At 32.6% G+C, this 22,523-nt stretch overlaps 2 protein-coding genes across 2 annotated transcripts; one reads left to right on the top strand and one right to left on the bottom strand.

The window, feature by feature from the left end:
- The first annotated feature begins 2,055 nt into the window (after nt 1-2,055).
- LOC125077709 (facilitated trehalose transporter Tret1-like) lies at nt 2,056-10,276 on the top strand. Its single transcript, XM_047689715.1, has 3 exons — nt 2,056-2,212; nt 6,186-6,321; nt 6,663-10,276. The coding sequence occupies exons 1-3, from the start codon at nt 2,072-2,074 to the stop codon at nt 7,904-7,906; spliced, it is 1,521 nt and encodes a 506-aa protein (XP_047545671.1). The 5' UTR covers nt 2,056-2,071; the 3' UTR covers nt 7,907-10,276.
- A 10,445-nt stretch (nt 10,277-20,721) lies between these two features.
- LOC125077890 (achaete-scute complex protein T8-like) lies at nt 20,722-22,086 on the bottom strand. The gene has a single exon (XM_047690003.1). The coding sequence runs from the start codon at nt 21,968-21,970 to the stop codon at nt 20,771-20,773; it is 1,200 nt and encodes a 399-aa protein (XP_047545959.1). The 5' UTR covers nt 21,971-22,086; the 3' UTR covers nt 20,722-20,770.
- Between the last annotated feature and the right edge of the window lie 437 nt (nt 22,087-22,523).

Here is a 22,523-nt window from a genome sequence, read left to right as displayed (position 1 = left end):
GCCCTTGTCCGAACTTCATTAGATTCCTAATGGACGTATGATTTCTGTTACTATATTTACTGTATGCTAGAACACAAATTAATTAATTGTGTTAATTTTATATTATATTTTGTTTAAAGTATAAGTGTCGTAGAAGCTCTTATTATGATGTGAAACTATTGGCGCGCTTTGGGGGTTAAGATCGACTCTTGTGACGAGGCGGGAAGCATGATGCTCTCTTATGTCGTCCACCGCTTATGTGCGTGGATAATTTACTATATACTTCATTTATATGTAAAATATTAAAAAATACGTATATATTTCAATAACATAATTTTATATTTTTAGTCAGTGTACTCCATATTTGTTTCTTGGTTTTCTTTGATTATTACCTTACCAACGCGCCCCGGCTTCGCACAATTTTCGGGTTTACATTAGGTTTTATTGCCATAAAACCTAATGTAAACCCGAAAATTGTGGCAGGCTGTGACGATTGTTGTTAATGCTATAAGCACGTTAACGTCTTAACCACTCTATGGTGTTTGGTAAGCCCAGGACACCAGCAGCATGCACAAATCAAAGATGCAGCTTACTTTTCTGTGCAGCTAACTCACAGCACTGATAAAAAAGGTATAATTATACATAAGTACTAAACCAAGGACAGGAAACTAAGTATTTGTTCAGTATAAGGACTTCTTTTATTATTACTTTTCGTGTCATTAAGTTAAGTCGAACGACTGCAGAAATTTAATTAATCATATGTTCCAAATTATCGAATATTTTGCTGTCGAACGTTTTTTTTTATTGTGTGGCAAGTTAACTACTGGTTTGTTAAAGGTAAAGGTTCATCAGAAATATAAAAAAAATATCATAAACCTGTATCATATTACATAATATAATATGTGTGTCAATAACCTCATTAGAATTATAAGAATTCAACATTCACTGCAAGTGTTCACTTCTTTGCTTATTATATCAATAAAATTAAGTGGATTTAAAAAGTAAGTTAGTCATCATTAGGTTATATATTTTAATTTACACCTTATTACCTTTATTTACGCTTACAACTAATAAAGTCACTGTGAGTCATTATGTATACAAACAAAGGAACGCGATGTTAACCTACTTTTATATTTTTTATACGAAACTATACAGCAACTGAACCAGGAGAATAAATCTGTAATACAAAGCGTGTAAGTTCTTAACGGGTTCTGTAGGGTTTTGTGCCAGCCCGTCTGGGTAGATACCACCCGTTCATCAGATATTTTCCGCGTCTGAACCAGTATAACAAAAGGCTTCTTAGTTCCCAAGGTGGCGCATTAGCAGTGTAAAGGTAATAACAGCGCCAATATCTAGGGGTGGTGGTGATCACTTACCGTCAGTTGGCACATTAGCTAGTTGTCCTACTTAATTAACATTAAAACAATCTTATTTTGACTTTCTAATAATTACGTTAATTAAATTAAAATGTAATGAACTAGTTGCACCAAATAAACATTAATTTTATTTAAGAATTTTGTACCAATATAATATATGTAAATTGATATGAAAGTAACATTGTATGTCGATGTTTTCATGTTGAAGAAATTTAATATTACATTTCAAACAAAATAAAATAAACGATAAGAACGCAAAGATAAAGAAGATTCCAGAGATAAAATTTCAAATGAAAGTAATAATATCGTTGACATAATATGTATAATAAAACAGTTATACAAAAAGGTATAATAAAGTATAAATCATAAACGCGTTTCCTTCGTTTTGGTCGTATAGACGAGACCACCGGTCATTTTTCATATCAGAATACTTTACCGAGCTTAAAATACGCACTTTCATATTGTGGTTCCGTTAGTCGAGAGCTTATAACGAAACACGTTTTAGAATGAAATAGAGATCCTCCAGCTCGGTGCTCTAAAAGATTTCTTTAAATTTTCTTGATCTTGACAATGACGGTTGAATTGAAACGTGAAATGATCTTTAATGCGAGTATTTACGAGTCAGTGATAAGATAGTGAACATCAAACATCTGATTGGTTCCATAAAACCCTCGTTTCGGACTTACGACACAGTATCACCACTGATTCGGAACGCGATGGACCGCGCGACCGCCTCTGAGTTAGAAAAAATAAACGTAAGTGAACACGAGAATGGTAACGCTAAGAGCAACGGTGAACAAAGGACTTCGAAGACCTACGATGAAGTACAATCCAGTCATTCGCCGTTTTGGAGACAGGTGCGTTATATAATGTTTGCGTATTTGTTAGGAGGCTGAGAATTGATGTGATATCGTTTTCATTCGCTCGTAAACCTTCAATTGAACTTTTCCAAATAATGTAATAAATATTATTTCTTTTTGAAGTAACATAAATACAAATACAATGAAATAGATTACTGATTTTGGGGTCAATTTTAACCGATCGTGCAAAGGACGTTTGTTTTTTTTTTTTTAAATTAAATTAACATGATTTATTCCAATCAATTTTACAAATTCAAATATATTTTTTTAAAAAAATCAAAAAGTCGCATTTCAAAACGAATGTCTTAATTATCTATTCGGACCTTGATTTGATGTTAAATACAAAAATAATTAACGTTTTAACCGAGTATGCAAGTCAACAACTGCCTCGGGAAGCTGGTTTGAAGTCAACAACGAAAGGTTATAAACCAAGCTACTTTTAAATACTTATAATATCCTTTGTTCTTGGCATATACGTCTTAAAATACTTATGAAATTATTGTTTACTTTATTATTTGGACGTATTATTAATATTCGAATAAATAAAATAAAAAAAACGCGATAGCAAATCATAAAAATGATACAACTGGTGTTTTAAATTTCAACATGTAATTTTATGCTACTGTTTTAAAGATGATGCATTGTGAGTTATACTTACATTAATTATTGTTCTACATTTTAGCGGAAACAGCATTGCACGTCATTGTATGAACTTTAACCCCCTATTCTATAATGCTAATTATTACAATTGCTTAGAAAGTTAATTAATTTAATAAATGTGAATATTAAATTTACACGACGTTACGTCAGTTGACTTCTGGCCTTATTTATTTTGAAATGTAAATTATGATAATACATAACACAAGACACATTTGTTCTGATGTTTGAAATATATACAGTAATTTATAACGATTTTGATAAACTGTATAGCTCTTAACACTCCCCAATATAATTGTTAATCTTATCGATTTTATGTGTGGAAAATTTGTCATAGTTATCCTAATTTTAGCACAAAACATTTTTTTTTTGTATCATATATATGAAAAAAATATATCTCAACAATAATATCAATATATTTATATAACCCGACCTTTGTGACAGCGCTGTTCCTTTGTCGTGTGGGTCAGATAAGTGTTCGGAAAAAATGACGTGTTTTGCAATAATAACCTACAAAACTAAACAAAGATAAACCGATGGTATGTTCGCTATTGTTCTTTGAATACACAGTTGAACATTCCCTAGAAATACTCTCCTGTTGAATGAGTGCAGGTGTTGTAACTGTTACAGTCACAGTCTTTAGGCCTGTTAATCCCACTACCGGGCTAAGTTTTCCTCTCCCACGGGGAGAAGAATTGGGGCTAATTCCATCACGCTTCTCCAATGCGGGTAGGTGGTACACATGTAGCATGACGATGTTTTCCTACATAGAGCACGAATTGAATTATAAAGACAAATAAATCACATATAAATTCAGTAGTGTTTGCCTAGCCTTGAACCCGCAATCATCGGTTAAGATGCACACGTTCTAACCACTCGGCCATCTCGGCACAAATGATTAGAAGTTATAGATATGATGATATCAATCACTACCAAGCACGACAATATATTATAATAGATGATGACCAAATATGGGCTAGTTTGAATTTGGTTAAACAATAATCTTGCATAAATTAAATAGAGGTTTACGTTTCTATTTACCATAAAAACCAATGTCAAATGTTCCACCTGTTTTCGTTATCTCATGAGAGTCGTCTGTATATCATTTCAGAAGTGGCTTTATTGGTTAGTAGCAAATTTATAATTTATAGGTGTGAAGTTTCCGAAGTCTGGAGTTTCAGTCGGTCGATTATAAGTTATTATGTTTTTCTGTCGCGAAATTCTCTGTATATAAAGAATGGAGTTTGTCTGTTGGTTGTGATTACATTCCTGGGACTTAAGAACGTAAAGTCCTGCGTCTAAACAATTCCGGTTTTATGGGTTCGCCGTCCCATCGGATTATTAGAGTGACGGAGTATACTACAATATCTCCCAAGGGTCGTTGGGATTGACCGTCATCACCGAATCGGTCAGGGGAATATAATTGTCACTCATTATCTTTTTTTGATAGGGCGACTTGAAACATTTATTTCCTCAGTACAGTGCACTGCTACGATAATGATGATTGCAACGTATGCGTCGTGTGGACCAGATACGAGTATAGAGGTGTTTTTTTTTTGGAGCTCCGTGTATTGTAATCATATATTTGTAACGTATAACGCAAAATGTCTCGCGAAACAAGCATATATATGTTATATAATTAGTAAAATGATTAAAAGTACTCTTTGACCCTACATCTTTGGAACTTTACATTTTATATAATCATACTAAGTATTACATTGTTAAGAATGAGTTTTTTCTGACAACCGTGCTTAGCAAGAGATGCCTCTTTCTCTAAACGTAACCTGGAGGTTTGTAATTAATTTGTACCACCCTCTCATTAGATATTTTACCGTCAAACAGCAAATCTTAATATTGTTTCCGGTTTGATATTCCATCTTAGCTCCAAAGGTTATTGGCGCGTTGCCTGTGTGAGGAATGGTGAATATTTCTAATAGCGCCGATGGGCAGAGGTACTTACCACCAGGTTGCTAATTTGCCAATAATCCGATAAATTTCGCAATACGTATAACACAAAAAAAAAAATACAAATACCTTAAAAGTTCTATACCTTGGCTCAGAAATGATGTTTACACGAATATGTATACTCGTATAATAATAATAATCGTATAGTAATACATTTACCTATAACTAAATTTAAAGCTCAGGCTTAAGAAAATATATAAGGCATATTATACCGTACAGGATTATATTTGTTAATGTTCATACAGGATACATAAATATAATTGTTCATTATTATTAAATGTATTTTTTTATTTATGAAAAAATAGTAACTAATGAGTTTCTTGCCGGTTCGATAGATTCCATATTCTGAACCAGTTACTTTATATTAAAACTAGCATTGTAACATTACGATTCTTGTAAATGCCTATTTGAATGAAGTATATTTTGATTTTTATTTTAACAAAATCATTTATTGAATTAACGTAACGTGAGGTTAGGTTAAGTCCGCGGTGTTCATCAAGATAGCACTGGGTCCGACAGTGACCACTTTACTCAAAATTAAAGTTCATATTGATAGTTGAAAATTTGGTGTCAATGAACTTATCATGTACATATGAATAAATTATTGTAATATTTAGGCAATAACTTTATTTATACAAAACTGCGTGACATATATTATATTAATAAAGACTTCAATAAATAACTCAGTGATTGTATCCAATTCTATATAATATTTTAATTTGCTTTATTATAGAAAGTCATGAATTTGTATCTACCAACGGGCCGTGGGAAAGTTATCAATTTTTTCATAACGATTTATTTAATATTCTTCTATAATAAATAAATTATAAATATTATATTATACATCTAAAACTGAATTATATTATTTAAATTTAATTATAAAATTACTTGGTGGTAGAGTTTTGTAGCCCGTTTGGTTAGGTAACACTTATTCATCAGATATTCCACCGAAAAACAGCAGTATTGTTGTGTTCCGGTTGAAAGGGTGAGTGAGCTAATGTAACTACAGACACAAAGGACATAACATCTTAGTTCCCAAGGTTGGTGGCACATTGGTGATGGAAGGAATGGTAATCATTACTTATACTGCTATGAACTTGCTCGTCTGTCTAATTATATCAAACAAAAATAAAAAAATAAATATTCTTTCACAGCAGAACTCTAACACATATTTATCGATTTCTTCTATTCGTAATATACAAGTTATATAATATTCTGAGTCGGCGTGGATGTAAGCGATATCAATTATTTATCACGTTTATGTTTGACGAGAAGTTAACTAGGATTACATAGGATTTACGTAACATATTTCTTAAATAATTAAACTGAGTAATGCTCTCTGTTTCAGGCCTTCATAGCTCTAGGGTCGTTTATGCTGTCCTTCAGTGCGGGAGCCACCGCAGGGTTTTCAGCAATCCTCATACCTCAACTACAGCATGCTAAGGGGAAACATAAATATTCAACGGAAATGGTCTCGTGGGTGGGTAGGTATTCTTGACACACATATATAACTATACTGCACTAAGATGTCGAGTCCAATCAATGTAATAATTTTCAAGATGGCTCAGTGGCAAGAACGAAAGTCATACTCGTAGTGGGTTCAAGTTAAGACATGTAAGACTATTACTTTCATTGACTGTTATTTTATTATTTACTTTTTTATGTTGGCTTTAGATTAATTTAATCTTCTTAATTCCCAATTCAATAGTGCTCGTAAAAGTATTTGGTTTTATTGCATAAAGTTTATTTAGGTTTTGAAAATATTTACGAGATATTGTAAAAATTGTGCAAGCATTTAATGACGTTGTTTTATAATTCCTTTCAGCGGCTATGGCGTCGTTTGCTCTGTTATTCGGAAACATGATATCCGGATATTTAATGGAAAGAATGGGAAGAAGAGCATCACAGATATTACTATCAGTGTTTTACATCGGTGGTTGGACCATCATTGGATTTGCCGGAAACATAAATTTCATACTATTTGGAAGATTCATTACAGGATTCTGTCAAGGTTGGCTTGGTCCATTGGGGCCAGTTTTTGTTGGAGAAATTAGCTCACCGGCTTACAGAGGACTATTTTTAGCCGGTCTCTCCCTAAGTATAGCGTCAGGTGTCTTCATGTCTCACTTGTTTGGAACGTTTTTACATTGGAGTCACGCTTCGCTGCTTTGCGGTGCGTTCCCTCTACTTGGATGCATTATACTTTATTTTGCACCGGAATCACCGGCTTGGCTGGCATCTAAGAACGAAATCGACAGGTGTGTGCAGTCCTTCCAATGGTACAGAGGTACAAGTCCGGAAATGAAATCTGAACTGGAGAAGATGATAGCAGATCAGACTAAGAAGAGAGAAGAGAAGAGCAAATTGGCAACATTAACGGAAAATATCAAAAAACCTGAATTTTGGAAGCCCCTGTGTATAATGATAGTGTTCTTCATAATAACTCAACTGTCAGGGATAAATGTAATCTGCGCTTACACCACCGACATTATGGAAGTGCTTATTGGTAACAGTTCGCACACCTATGCGGCAATGTTGGCAACGGATCTTTTACGAGTGATTGCCTTAGTAATAGCTTGCGTTTTATTGAGGAAAAAAGGACGACGGCCTTTGGCTATATTCAGTGGTATCTTCACAACCTTGTCTCTGATACTACTTGCAATGTACTTATATTTAGTAGAAAAACGTATTATAAGACATATATCTCCAACCATATCCTTAGGTTTAATGGCGATATATATATTTGTGTCTAATTTGGGAATATCATTGTTACCTTGGAACATGGTTGGAGAATTATTCGCAACTGAAACGAAGGGCTTGGGATCTGGTATCAGCGTTATGATGACGTCAGTCGCATTCTTCGGAACAATAAAAACTGCACCCGCCATGTTCCAAGGGATAGGATACGAGGGGACTTATTTGTTTTATGGATTATCAACGTTATTCGGAACAATATTCTTATACTTTTGTCTTCCTGAAACAAAAGGTAAGACATTATTACAAATAGCCGAAGAATTCCGATACGGAGACAGGAGCAAAAGAAAAGATAAGGATTGTGTGAACGTATAATTACAATGTCGGGAGGTCGTGTGTTCAAATAATATGTAATAATATTTAAGTTTATTTTAAACGTCAGTGTGATAGCTATAAGAAAATGCTTATTGCAAAGGATTTATCTTAATGATATACCTTTATTGTATTCGATATAATTGGTATTTATGTATGTACGTTTATGCTATTTGGTAATATTTTAATAACTAAATGACATTGAGATTATTAATAGAGGTAACTACTTAACCCAGTAAGATAATGTTTTAAAATTAATAGAGGGCATTGTAATAAATCGTGTTAAGTATCGTTTAGTATTACGAAATATATACATGGATTTAATAACGTAGTAATGTTCGTATATCTTTGTGATACGTGTTATCGCTTACGAAATGTTTTGATTGTTTAATTGAAATAATTGTCCTATAATTTAAATTAATGTCTCGATAATATCACGTCATATATTACTATAATTTGTTATTAATTATTTGTTTAAATTATTCGTTTAATTTAAAAGCGGCATTGTTGTAAGACAAAGTGGATTTGAGTCGCTTCGATGCACCCTAGCTAATAAAAACCTGAGGTCTATTTCACAGTACGTTAGAGACGGACAAGTGGCACGCGTCGTCGCTATGTTACACACGTCTTCCTGTTTTGACACGTGTATATGACCTTTCGAAGTGTACGCCTCTCGATGATTCGCCAACATCTGCGAGACACTATCGGAGACCAGAAATTCCCACGTCGGAACGCGACATGTTTCTGAAGGAGGCAAAAAATCAGGAAAACATCTGGGGCATGGAAACGGCTATATTTAGATAACCGCAGAGTTATGAGAGGAATCGTTATTTATATTTTATATACAGAGTAAATTGAAGCGATAAAGTTTATAATTGGTTTTTATCTTTGACTAAGCAAATTATGTATTAAGTCTTTATATCGTAGAAGATTACGCAATGTTGATATAACTGCTAGCGTCAATTATGTTCGGATTCATATTCTAATAAAAACTGTATTTTGTGATCTCCTTAACAAGCTTGCCATATTACCATACTGTGATATTGCGTCTGAATTTAATATATTTGCATTTTCTATTGTATATGATTAAGAAAACTTGTACTTCGATGTTCGTTTAAATGAAATGCCAAGGATTTGACTAAAAAAGGAAAAGAGGCTAATAATACCGACGTACGGAACTCAAGACAGAGCGGGGGAGGATTCGGGGAGAGCGTCAAAATTGCCTTTTATTTTCACGTCAAGTAGTTCCTGTGTTTTCATTTGTTTATTATGCACCACTTGCATATCGTGCCATCGCCAGGGCGAGCGATGCCTCGCTCGGAGCGGAACGAATATTTAATAACTCACAATAAGACACGTGGCAGAGCGGAAGTCGCACACGTGCTATCAATTAGAGTTGTATAAAAAATACTAGAATAATTCAAAGGCTCACCCGCAGCGGGAGGAGTTGTAATGTAAAGCAAGATATTATAGAAATTTGTATTGATTTATGAAGCTTTTAAACATAAGTTTGATAAAAACATATCTTAGACGTAATGCTCAAATAGTTGTTAAAATCTAATTACTAATTTAAGAAGATGTAAAATTATATTATAATTTTAATAAAGGAAAAATAAATTATACACATAATGTTAAGATTAAAAATATTATTATGGAATTGTACCTCTGGAGATGTTATGAGATGCGGAGATGGCCCAGTGTTAAAGAAACGTAAATGTTTGTTGAAATTTCGGGTTTAAATCCTTATAATTTATTGTATTTTCGTTAGTGAAGTGGCGAGGCCTGAGTCGGGTGTCAGTGGTGGGTATATATATACATTTTCCTCAAGAGGGAGGCCTTAGCCCAGTAGTGAGACATTTCAAAGCAAACCTTGTAATTTATATATAATTTATTTATACAAATTCAGAAAACCAATAAACAGAATACCTGTAGTTGTACAATCAACAAGTAAATTTAATGCTTCAGTAGTTAATAAAGGATTCCGATTTTATTCGATTCAGTATAATCTCAGATTATAAAACAACAGAGCGGTGAATATTATAGTAAAGCAACAACAGCGAATACAAAATTAATAGAAAATGCTAATTGCCGGCAGTGTAGTTCTAAAGAAATTGATTAATTTATTTTATTATTGACGGATTGAACATAATAGGTTTCGCTTCACACTACTGGGAATTTGTAGTCGCTTTTGATTCTTCACTATATTGCTCCACGAGCTCCGTATATTTTTGTTTTGTGATCTGAGACAATAATAGTATCATTTTAATAAATAATAAGTAAAAGTTTATTACAAGTTCCCAAATTCTCGGCTTGGTGTTCGTTAATATAATAAAATACTGTAGATATTTTTGTCTTTGTCTTCAATTGTTTAATTTAAAAAATAAAAGATAAAATAAAACCATAGACTTCTTTATTGCTATTACCATACAAAACCTGCGAGTCACTTTTGGATATCTTGTCGTTTTCAAGGCAGTATAACATTTAAGTTAATCCTTTAACGTGACTCAAATTGCTTATTTAAATAAAATATATAAATATTTGTTAAGTAATGATTCATCTTACTAAAATAGTCTTTTTTTATTTGGTATATATTGGAAACTGGACCACCTGGAAACTAATGTCATGTCCCTTGTACCTGTAGTTACACCGGCTCACTCATCTTTCAAGCTGAAACACAACAATACTAATTATTATTACCGATATTAAAAGCCGTGATCGCTTTTTATTTAATTCAATGGAATTTAGTTTATTTCAATGGAATAATGTATTTACATATACCGTAGCATTGACCCTACGTCGTTTTTTTTCAAAACTTACATAAGTAATGACTTGATCGGAAGTAACGATTATTGTTCGGATATATTTTGAGTAATTTAAATTCTGTGACATGTGTCTGACGTGCGGAATCATAGTTGAACTGTGCACGTAAATCTGCGTGCACGTGTAACGTTGTTCCGTGATTCCGGTTCTGGTAATGGGGTATTTTTTATTATTTAAAGGGAATAATTACTGAAATAGCTATCGTAAATGTATAATACTTGTATCTAATGTTTTAATTTTTTACATTTGACATTCAAATTAAATTTATTATAAAATATATTATCTTAATTATTGTTTACAGCTTTTATCACGGCAGAAATAGTCAATTTTATATTTTACTACACACTAGTTTTTGTTATGAGCGGTCATTAACTATATACAAAGACAAAGACGACAATATCATCTTAAAATCAAACGCTTATTTTATAGGTGCTTCGACTTGTTAAGTTTTATTGCCGAATAATATGTTAATTTTTTTTGTAAAGGTTTTTTATTGTAATTGTAATCGTTTTAAAGATATATATTCTTTTAATATTCAAATGAACTTACAAGACAACTCATCAACGGAGACGGAAAGAAAAAAAATAGTTTCATCATAGGGTAGGAGCTCTGAGCCCTTCTCAACATTGTCATAACTGCGACACTCTTTTATCTCGCGTTTCCTGGTTGAATCACACATGACTCTCGATTCTATTTTTGTATCTCTTAATTGTTGTCCTTATGCAATACATGTGTTCGACTTGTTCTTAACGTAACTGCGTACAATTTAAAGTTCTCGAGATAAACATATGCGTTATCGTCGACTAGCAATCTACTTTTCCCTCACTCGGTTACTGTTTTTATCTGTTGTTTGTTTTTGATGAAAGAATGCTTTATTTACTCTTGGATAAGCTTAGTGTGTACAATTTAATAACCTTTAATTCCTTCAGTACAGTAAGATATAGAAATACGTAGACTCTGATATTGAATCAAATAAGTATATTACGTTCTGTTACTTATTCGAATTAATTGTCAAATGTTTGGAAAACAATGTCTTTGGAATATATTTTCGGATCGTCTATATATAATATACATATATTCTGAACCGTGTTTGTAGCATTAAGTGCTCGTAGGAAAATTTTAATAAATTATACCTAAATTTGTTTTCGATTTTCTGACTTCCTATTTTAAATAAAAAATAAATATACTTAATATGTGTTTATACAAGTTTATCTTTGGTGGATGACACATTTGTCCGTCGCATTTATATTTTAAACATAGGGTTCAGTATATTAGCTGGAACACGTTTTGTTACGGACGCGCTACAGTTATTATAAACTAGTAAACAATTATCTAACTTTTAAACTGGTCTTCATGAAACAACATGCTTAATATTAGCGATGTTAAAATATATAATACAGAGACTATTATAATAATTCGAAATTTTGTTAATATTAAGAGCATAATTATACGACAACTCTAAATAACACATTCTATTTGAAATCGCTTATTTTTTAAATATATTTGACAATCACACACATTTTTAAATATATTTGACACATAGCTGAATTGTCTCAATGGCCAATGCAAACAAGAATTGGTTCAAACCAAGGCCACTATCATTGAATATTTATAAGTCTAATTATTGTTTATTATTATATATCGTACTCGATGGTTTTTCCTACATGTGTCCGTTGATTTGATTTGATAGATCAACCAATCCGCACTAGAGCAGAGCGGTGAAAAAGGCTCCGAACAATCTTAAGTGGAGACATTAACATTTACATACACATACTTTACATCAGTATGAATACTTGTCTATACTTTATATAGGAAATACATGCACATAGTTCTAAATATATTAATGGATATTTTGTGATATAGTTATAGCTTTAAATCAAAATATAATGTTGTACTTGTAAAGTACGAACGCAATAACATCACATGTAATGAATTATTTATGCGAAATAAAAATGTTTACGCAAGAAATCGGTCATGATAATAATATACTAAACGGGACTAATCGTGGCTTGGTTTATTTTAGCGAGGTGTTTGAAATATTTTAAATAAGTGGATTAGTTGTATGAATATCTAGTACGTATATTAATTAGCTTATATACTTATATACAAACTTCAACAGCAGCGTAAATTTATATTTCTAATGAATTTATTATTTACAAGATTTGCATGTTTATATTTGTATTTGAACTTAGATTAAAAATATATTATATAATATTATATTATAAAATTTATTATATAATGGTGAAGGTTGCGGGAAGCCGCTGGTGGCTGCAGAAGACCGGTCGTTGTGGCGATCTCTGGGGGAGGCCTATGTCCAGCAGTGGACGTCCATCGGCTGAGAGATGATGAGATGATCTGTATTTATGTCTCTAAAATCACTGATGAACTTGACTATATACAAATAATCGTTATTAATAAACAAGTGTGTGTGCGTAAACACAGGTGCACTTTCTATTTTTTCACTCTCATAAATAATAGTGATATTGAGAATTACTTGGCATAACTACAGGCAATCTGACTGATTTAATGAGGAACTTAACGAGAATTACGCACATACTTATTGTAAATAATATTCCAATGCAGTAACAATGGTTTAATAGGTATCGCCACAATTTCAAATATATCCAAAACAATTATAATTGTTTTGTCAAATGGTTTGTTTCTCTGGCGTAAAGTTTGTGTTAACTGAGCTGATTTTAGTCAATAGTTGTTTAGACATTCGGCAATCTTAATGTTATCTCTTTGGAATATTTTCAACGTTAGTTATATGATAAACAAAGACTGTCATAGTGACGCGTTGACTAATCATTGCAACATACAATATACAATATATACTCGTAATATCTGCGTTCCTTTGGTATAAACAAATAATGAAAACTGCTATTTTATATTACTTTTAGTGATAAACCCATTTTATGTCAGTCGATGACTTCAGTTAAGTAATTCATTACAGTATAACCACAATTATTAATGATGGCGATTTTACTGACCCAAAATAGCTAACACAATTATTGTGTTAGCTATTTTGGGTCAGTAAAATATGTTAAATGACTTCTTAGTGTAGCAATTCGCCCTGAAATGCTATTATAAATTACTGATCAACTTTAACTTATTATATGTAAATAAATTATTCGTCCTTTTTTAAAGGTATATTTTTGTTGAAATAAGTGTTAGAACTTTTATTATTAAGAATAGGATTTTTTTTATTCTATACATTTTATTTTTTTGAATATTTTTCGAAATTTGAATAATTTATTCTTTTTTAATTTATTATTAAAATTTTACAGAATAGTGACTGTCTTATCAGACTGAATTATACTATGACCTTTAAAAAAACTAGTCACACGATTGATTAACATATTCGCCTTAGCTAATAGTAATTGTAGTATAAAGAATAGGTAAGCATTAAAACTTTCAATGGGCAGTTATTTAGAAGATAGTTCTTACTTAGGTATTACCGGTTTCTAATGAGCACTGGCTGCCTGATTTAGGAACATATTTTAGAAGAATGTTAGACAAGTTACTTTGTAGTTATTATGACAACACCGGTACAAGAATACCACGACTATTTATTATTAATCTTTTTTTTTCTGCTTTATAAGATTCATTGGACAAATGCTTAAACAATTCGATATAGGAACTAGCAAGTACACCAAATGTTATTTTTGTTTAGTGAATTAAACGAGTGATATAATTTCTACACTATAAATTATTAGCGGCCTAGTCCTAGTCACCTTGCGGGACTAGATCATTCGAGACGATTCCAGGTGCGGATTCAGCGTGCTAATGAGCAAGCTATCTTCGGGAAATATCTGTAAGATAAGATCAATGCTATTATTAATAGAATATTCGGCACTTGCAAAATTAGTAGTTGAAGTGAGCTGGTCACGTCGGAAGATTGATGGACGTATAGAGACTTCTCCAGCCAGATCGATGACTTGAAGACGGTGGGACTACACTTGACTGAATACATAGATCGGCGGTGTGGGCGGTGTGTGCTTCGAACGCCTTGGAAATGTTTTTTTTTTATTTAGGAGATCATGACACAGATCCATATCTCTTAAGTACACGTTGCTAATTATTTTGCGCCGTGAATCATTAATAATGAATTGTTTACGAGTTGTATTTCAAATCAGCTGTTTATTATCTTGTCATTTATGTAAACGAGCTGGATCGCTTTGAACTTTATACATTATCTGTATACGTGTTTCGTATAAAATATACTGTCTCTAGTTATAATTACTTTTAGTATACAATTTTAAGTTATTCAAGCAACTTTGTTAGACACTCTGGAAATAGCCATGAATATGTTCTAAGTACTTTTATTTGTCCCTATTTGGGGTTAAAATATATTCTCATATATTCTGTCTCTTTGGTATAGTGAGTAACTTAAGACTCATAATATATTATTCGATTTTCTATGACTTAATTATCAGACGCATCCTGATGTTTGGCAATAAGTAATTAGGGCGAACAGTCTCGAGTCTTGGAAAGTGCAACTCTCTAAGGTGGTTTTGGTTTGCCATACTATCGGCTTAAGATAGAGTGCCCCTTCGTTTGCGCGCATACTGTGTAATATTTTCTTTGACAATTGTCGAATCGATCGAACTATGTGTTTATTCCCGATCTTACTTGTTTCTGTTTAAGATGTTATACTCAAATATTTTAAATATTTAATTAGCCAAACCTAGTTCTAAAGTGAGTTCTTAATTTCAGACACCCTTATGTTTTTAACATGGATTAATTTATATTGCGATTGTGATACGCAAAAATTATAGTTAATCAATTTAACGATCATATAAGATTTATATAATTCCTAGCTGTTCAAGCGTTACTGCTCCGTCCTGTAATTCTATAACAATCAATTATATTCATTGATAAATGAGATATATAATTATAAAACTGGTAGATCGTATGGTAAGCGTGTTCAATCAAAACTATATAGATTTACTTATTTGCATTTTGGTCTAACTTTGAACCTTATTTCTTACAAAGATAAATCTTGCTCGATGAGTTTACTTAACATGCAATATATTCCGTATTATAGAAACTATAAATATAATTGTAAACACGTTCTTTGATATGGATAAAAAATAAGAAAAAATACAATAGAGAAAAGTAGGCGAATGTACATATATATATCTTAGTTTAGTTAGGTAAGTTAATAATCTATTTAGGGTGGTCGTATACGTCGAATAAGATTTTTCAAATTACAGTCAAACAAAAGCATATGTTACCGTGACTTTTTGCGTTTACTGTAGTCAATTTAGTATTGGTTTTTGTAACAATCCGAGTCTGCCAGATGGTTCTTGCGTTGCGTCGGTCGCATGCCGTATGGCGGCACCAGGCTTTGGAGCCTGGCAATTTCTCTGTCTACTATCTCAGATAATCTTATTTACGTCTGTTGCAAGAAGTTTAAGTCTACACTAAAGTATGAATACGAAACGCGACGGAAATATTTTCTATGTATACATATTTAAGCGAAGTAACCATATATTTGGTAACTCTTATTAAGGGCTATATAACGTAAAAAAAATCCACTATGATCGAATGCTCCTGTGATTAAAGCGTTTAACTATATTAATAATTATAACGGAGTGCATTTCAAGTCTATATATTGACTATCATGTACTTATATTCTTATTGTACGATTGGATCTTGATCTGAATTTTATTATCAATGAAAATACTTTTGTTTTTAAGTAACCGAAGTGACAGATATACAGGCGAACACCGAAACCAGCGTTGCTAATAATGGTTTTTTTAAAGTCGCGAAATAGGTACACTCTGATGTTATGTGTAATTTTTTCCTTATCCTTTTAAATGGCTATTCAGCTACGGTATTTGTATTAATCGTACTTTTGCAACGCTGTGTCGTTTGAACTAAAGTTATATATTTATCAGTAAATAAATTAGTGAACTCGATTTATATACGTCTAAGACCCAAAGGTCTTCGCATAGAACGCTGAGATTATAGACGTCATTCTAATCTCTGAACACGTGGATCTATGCAAGCAATGCGTTGAAAAACTGCTTATTCAGTTTCGAACGTTGTAATTCTCAAAGCAAAGTCCGTTTTTTGCTCGTTCCCATGAACCCTGCGACAATGGAGGCGACCTCGATGAAAGACTCGAATAGAGATCCACGCAAGAATAAATATTACAACAATAGGGTAGCTTCTTTGACTTTACTTCGCGTGTGTAGATTGCCTGCGACGATTTGATACTTGCAGAGATTTATTTACTTTCCTGATCATTTTAAAATGTTATAATAGATGTTAGTCCTTTAACTTTGAAACGACTAGATGGGTTATACTGAAAATTTTCATAGATATATTTGTAATGCATAAAATTCCCATCTCTTGATTTACGCTCAGTGAACCGGGCGAGAAATAGATAGTATGGTATATATATTATTTATATACTGTATATGGATAGATATCTTATGTGTCCTGTATGTTATTTAAGCAATATTATAAAACAAGTTTTGTTACTTTTTTATTAGGTACAGGATAATATTTTTATTCAGTAAATGTAACATCAACATTTTTAGTAATTTTTTATTTTATTTTATCTAAGTTAAAAAATAAAATTGTATTCAACATTAACGATTTATGTAATAATTTCTTTATAGTATCAATGTTAGGCGTTCCCGCTATAATCCCCAAAATAACAAAAGATATAGCGGCTTCTAACGGACTTTTTGATGCATCGATCAAGATTTTTTCCTCGTGTAATGTATATAAACAATTAATACATTTTATAATACGAAGCTGAGTTTTCTATTCCCACGCCTTTAATATTTTTATTGTTTATTTACTTATGATTAACATGGAAAATATAAATAGTATAGTAAAATACATAGTTACGATAATTTGTTTGAAGGAAGCTATCGAAAGTAATTACCTAACACTTTATTTGAAGAGTCTGTACTTAAGATTAAGACGCTCTTGTTTTTAAAATGCGTGCAGTAAGGACCCTTCAGTTTTCGTTGTCTCTAAAATTCTACGAAATAAGCGCCAAACCCTGCAGTAGGCTTTTACGTGTCTGCTGCTCCTAATTACTTTAATATACTATTATTTATACTAATAAAGTTATTGCTTTAATATAGCGATTCTATATTTCGGGTTATTTCTTTCTTTTTTGTATTTTGGTGCAAATAAAAGTATATTTTTTGTGTATGAATTCTATTGTCACCTCAGTCAATAGACTTGCTTGTGTGCGTGTCTGTGAGGTGAGCATTGAATCAGCAACTATCGCATAGCTGGAGCTCTAGTTAGCTCATACATAAACACATTCCGAGGTATTAGATTTTATTCCTGGGTCGAACTACTAAAAAGCAATTGATTTCAAGAAGCCTGAAAGGTGTTAGTGTCTACACTCCTTTGCTATTGATGGAATCTCTGTTGTCGTGTTCGATTCTCGTCTTTGGGATTATGAGATAGAGTTACAGCAATACTACGGAGCTGAATATTCACCATTCCATCGATAAAGGATTCTTTTATATATAATCATAAACTTTTCAAAAGATTGGATATTTTATTCTCTTCCCACGGATTTTGGCTAAAAATCTCTAATCCCCAATAAAGATTTATTTGTTCACGTCACTTAAAACAACCTTATACAGTATTTTTAATTCTAATTTACAACGATAATAATGTTTATTAATATATATATATATATATTTTAAGTGATCTTGTTTATTTTGCCGCTACCTGGAAGAGTTTAATGGTTTTCAAAATGCATTAATTTCGCTGCTCGCTCACGTGTATCTAAAACACTAATCATGAGGAATAGTGCCTGACGAATGGAGCGGAAAATATTTAAATAGAAGCCAAAATAGCGTGCAACGATGCACCCTAAAATATGACGACGTTTGATGAAAAAATATAAGAAATTAATATTCTCAACGCTCCCGGAAACCGGACGCACGCTCAACAAAGTTGTGTTATTAAACAAAGTAAATGGTTGCCATTTTTCGCAACTTGTGTGAGATTTGATGGGAGAAGAATTACTATGTTAGTATTTCTATAGATTTGTTTGCTTTTATACGATAAACTCTAAACATGAACCGATTTTAATAATTCATCAACTATTAGAAAGCTAATTTATATACCTTATATTTTCTTAGTAATAACATTTAAGGCTGAAATAACGCAAACCTGTTGCTTTACATAGCACAGGTATGTACTCTCATAGTAAGTACCAACTGAATTCACGCGGCCGCTAGTTAAATATTTTTATTAGTAATTCAGATAATTTATTGCTATTATTTTTTTAGGGTTTATATATTATATAATTATATTTTTCGCAGACGAGGTGTCCGTACTTATCTTTCCATTATTTGATTGTGTTTAGTAGTTTAATATGAATGTTTTATTTTGTAGGCAGCAACAAAACGTAATTTAATTTATGAAAAATGAAGAATTGATTGCCATTAAAGTATCTTTAGAACGGTATGCAAACTATCTTGATTACGTGAATTAACAAGAATATAACAATTAAAAACAGTTGCCGAAATGAGGCTATTTTTTTTCGTAAGGCCCTCTCTGCTGCTTCTCACAGAGAGTCGCAATAAATCGTCCCGGGTGTTTGTTTAAAATAGTTTTTATTACAAGAAAAGTGTGATTGTAATTAAAATATAGATCTTGTTTATCAGATATTTTGGACCCGGCTCTTTACGCAAAAGTCCCAGTTGGCTGCACAAATTATCGCTAACAAATCAATAAGACTTTTGTAATAATTAAACTGTTAAGAATATTTTTTAAAAATAATGCGAATAAAACACTTAACTTTATCTATACATATAAACGTAAACACATTTTAAAACATTTACATCTTATATTTATTCAAAATTATTTTAAATCGTACAAGAACACGACTGAGTAAATTATTCGTTTTAAACAATAAAAAAAACGGTTAATTTGCATCGAGCGTACGTTCGAATACCCGTTCCCAAAATGCTCCTATTCTTTTCATCTCCCTTGAAATCTGGTATTTTTTAGACGAGTAACGGCAGCGCATTACAATCATAATGGCGTTACAGCCTAACCGTTACTGGGCCAAACTTTGGGACCAGTCTCACTTACAGGCAATCTACACCGACGATTACCTCTCAAGGTACGAGAGGCAAATAGTTAAATAATAAATAGAATTCGATGTGAAATAACGCTAAACATTTTATTTTACAATTTATTGTCTATTATTAATAAGCAATTATAATAAAAACAAAATATGCGATATTATTTTAATATTTAATTTAACGATTGAGTCAAATAATTTGAACTGCCTGTTAAATTTAACACTAACCAGAGTTTATTGTACGCAGTGGAACTGGCTCGGCGGCTTTTTGAAACACAAAGCATTTTAAGTAGGTCATTTAACGTTCAGCAATTTGGCTGCATTACCATAGGGGTTTGTTTCAAGGGGTTGCTATTCAGAAGATGTGGCATTAAGAGTGTGATTAAGATTATCGAATGTCGAAAATTAGATGAAAATGTATATGGGCTGTTATTTAAAGGTCGTACTATAAATTAAATCACGAGGTGTCGATAAACCTTTTTATTTATTATACTTAAGCCTATTATCTAACATCACATAACTTTTAGTTGAAGGCACAGTGCTGGGTAATTATCATAATTTGTATTTTTATTAGGTGCCCTATTCGACCTTTATGTACATACTTATATAATAACCTATGATTAAGTTTAGTATATTGTTATAACACCATCGTTAGTAAGCAAATTACAATTATACAATATACTTCAGCTACATTCTAACTAACATATATAAAGTTATATAGGTGTATAATATTATTAATAGAATTGTTTATATAAGTTATACCATATTTAAATGTTAAACATCTAACTCTACAGTATTTTAATCAACGTTGCGAGGAGTGACCGTTACAGAACACCTTGCGCCCGCGTCGAGTACACTCTTTGGCAACGACAGCTGTATGTTTTTTTTTCTGTTTAAATAATTGCAATATATTTACATTGGAATTAATTTCTTTAAGGAATATTTTCTAAACATTAAATACTAATCCGTTAATTGCCATTTTTTGACAGTAAACGGGCTTGTCTGGTCTTTTCTTGCCACCATTTAAGCGTTTCTTCAAACTGCTCTCGATCTTCGGGGGTTACTTGGATGTCGGGGAGTTCTTTTTTTAGTTCAACATCGTCGTATTGCTGAATATCCAGGTAGCCATTTGTCTCCTCTTTAAATTTGTATTGATTGTTGGATAACATCAAGTCGGGATTTATCGCATCCAAAGGCATTTCAGATTCCTCTTCGAAGTTCGAATTGATCTGCTGGTGAATCGTTTCCGCGTATTTCACTTCGAAATCCCCATCTGTTTCGCTGCAGTAGGCTTGTTCAGGAATAACTGTAAACTGTTCAGCTGAATTCGGGAAAGGAAAATGACTGTCTAGAACGTGAGTATTCAATTCATCTTGTCCAAGGAGGTCTGACGACGGGGTGAGTGGCTGTCCAGCACCATCTTCCTCCTCGTATAAATGAGGAGTAGAAACTAGCTGAAATGTTTCAGAAGTTTGCAAGTTAATGTATTGTTGAGGTGGCAATTGGTGAAGTGATCCGTCTAATTCATCTTCATCCACATCTTCATCGTCTAAAGCAGGTGAGTTTAATGAATAATAACTTCTTTCCTGGCTGTTTTCTCTTGGAGATGACGATGCCGGTGATGGAAATGATTCCATAGATGGGCGCGTAAAATTTTCCTTGTCAGCGTGGCCAATGTTGAGAAGAGTTTCGAGATTGCGAATGTATTCCACAGCCATGCGCAGAGTTTCTACTTTGCTAAGCTTTTTATTTGGCCCTTTATTTGAATTCGCGTTTTCAAATGCAGAAGCGACTTCTTCCGGTATGTGACGGCGTAAAGCAGCAAAGCCGTCGTTGACTTGACGTACTCTGTTCCTTTCCCGCGCATTTCGTCGCGCTACCGCCAAAGGAGTCGGGGTACGAGAAGCCTCCTCGAGAGAATTTTCACGGAGACGCGGTCTTTTCACCAGAATATTGGAATTCACGGGTTCGTTAGCACGCACTAATGATGTCACTGAAACTGTGTTTTGTGGAGATTGAACTTTTTGTTTCTTCCTCACTATAATAATTTCACGTTTCACATTGTTCACGTCGTTGTTGTTTATATTTATGGAATTATTCACGGACTCCTGCAACACCTGCGTCTTTAGCGGTGAGTTGCGGAACACTACGACGCCGATCGAACTCATTATGAAAGAATGATTTGCTTTTTTAACATATTATAACTGTTTACTTTGCATTAGTTCCAGCTCGGATAGATGGAAAACGGTAGCTAGTTAGGCTAGACTATGACCAGGATATGTGTGGACTAAGGTGGCGTCAGAGCGCCGGTCGCGACAGGAATGGCGCGTGCCATGCAGCCGCACCTGGGGTGGCTCGCGGCTCGCGGGGGGATCAACAGGGGTAGTACTTACGTGTACTAGTTGCACACATGCCCTTCAATTCAAAGGGCGGAATGGAGCGGCGTCGTTGTTCATCGTACAATTTATTTTTGGAAAAATATTAATTATTTTACACTTTATATATTTAGATTATTATTATTATTTAGTATTTTTAATTAATTTACTCGGAGATATCGTAGAAGAATTTCGATTAAGATTTTATTTCACGATATTACATTTATTTAATTATAATATCCGATAATATTGACGCATTCATGATATTACAATTATCTTTATTCAATCATATGTATTAGTTTTTAAAATAGAGTATACGATATATTTAAGTACGTTTATTACTTAA

This window comes from Vanessa atalanta, chromosome 4 (assembly GCF_905147765.1).
Source record: "Vanessa atalanta chromosome 4, ilVanAtal1.2, whole genome shotgun sequence".
Classification (NCBI taxonomy): Eukaryota; Metazoa; Arthropoda; class Insecta; order Lepidoptera; family Nymphalidae; genus Vanessa; species Vanessa atalanta.
This window is presented reverse-complemented; position numbering and strand designations above follow the sequence as displayed.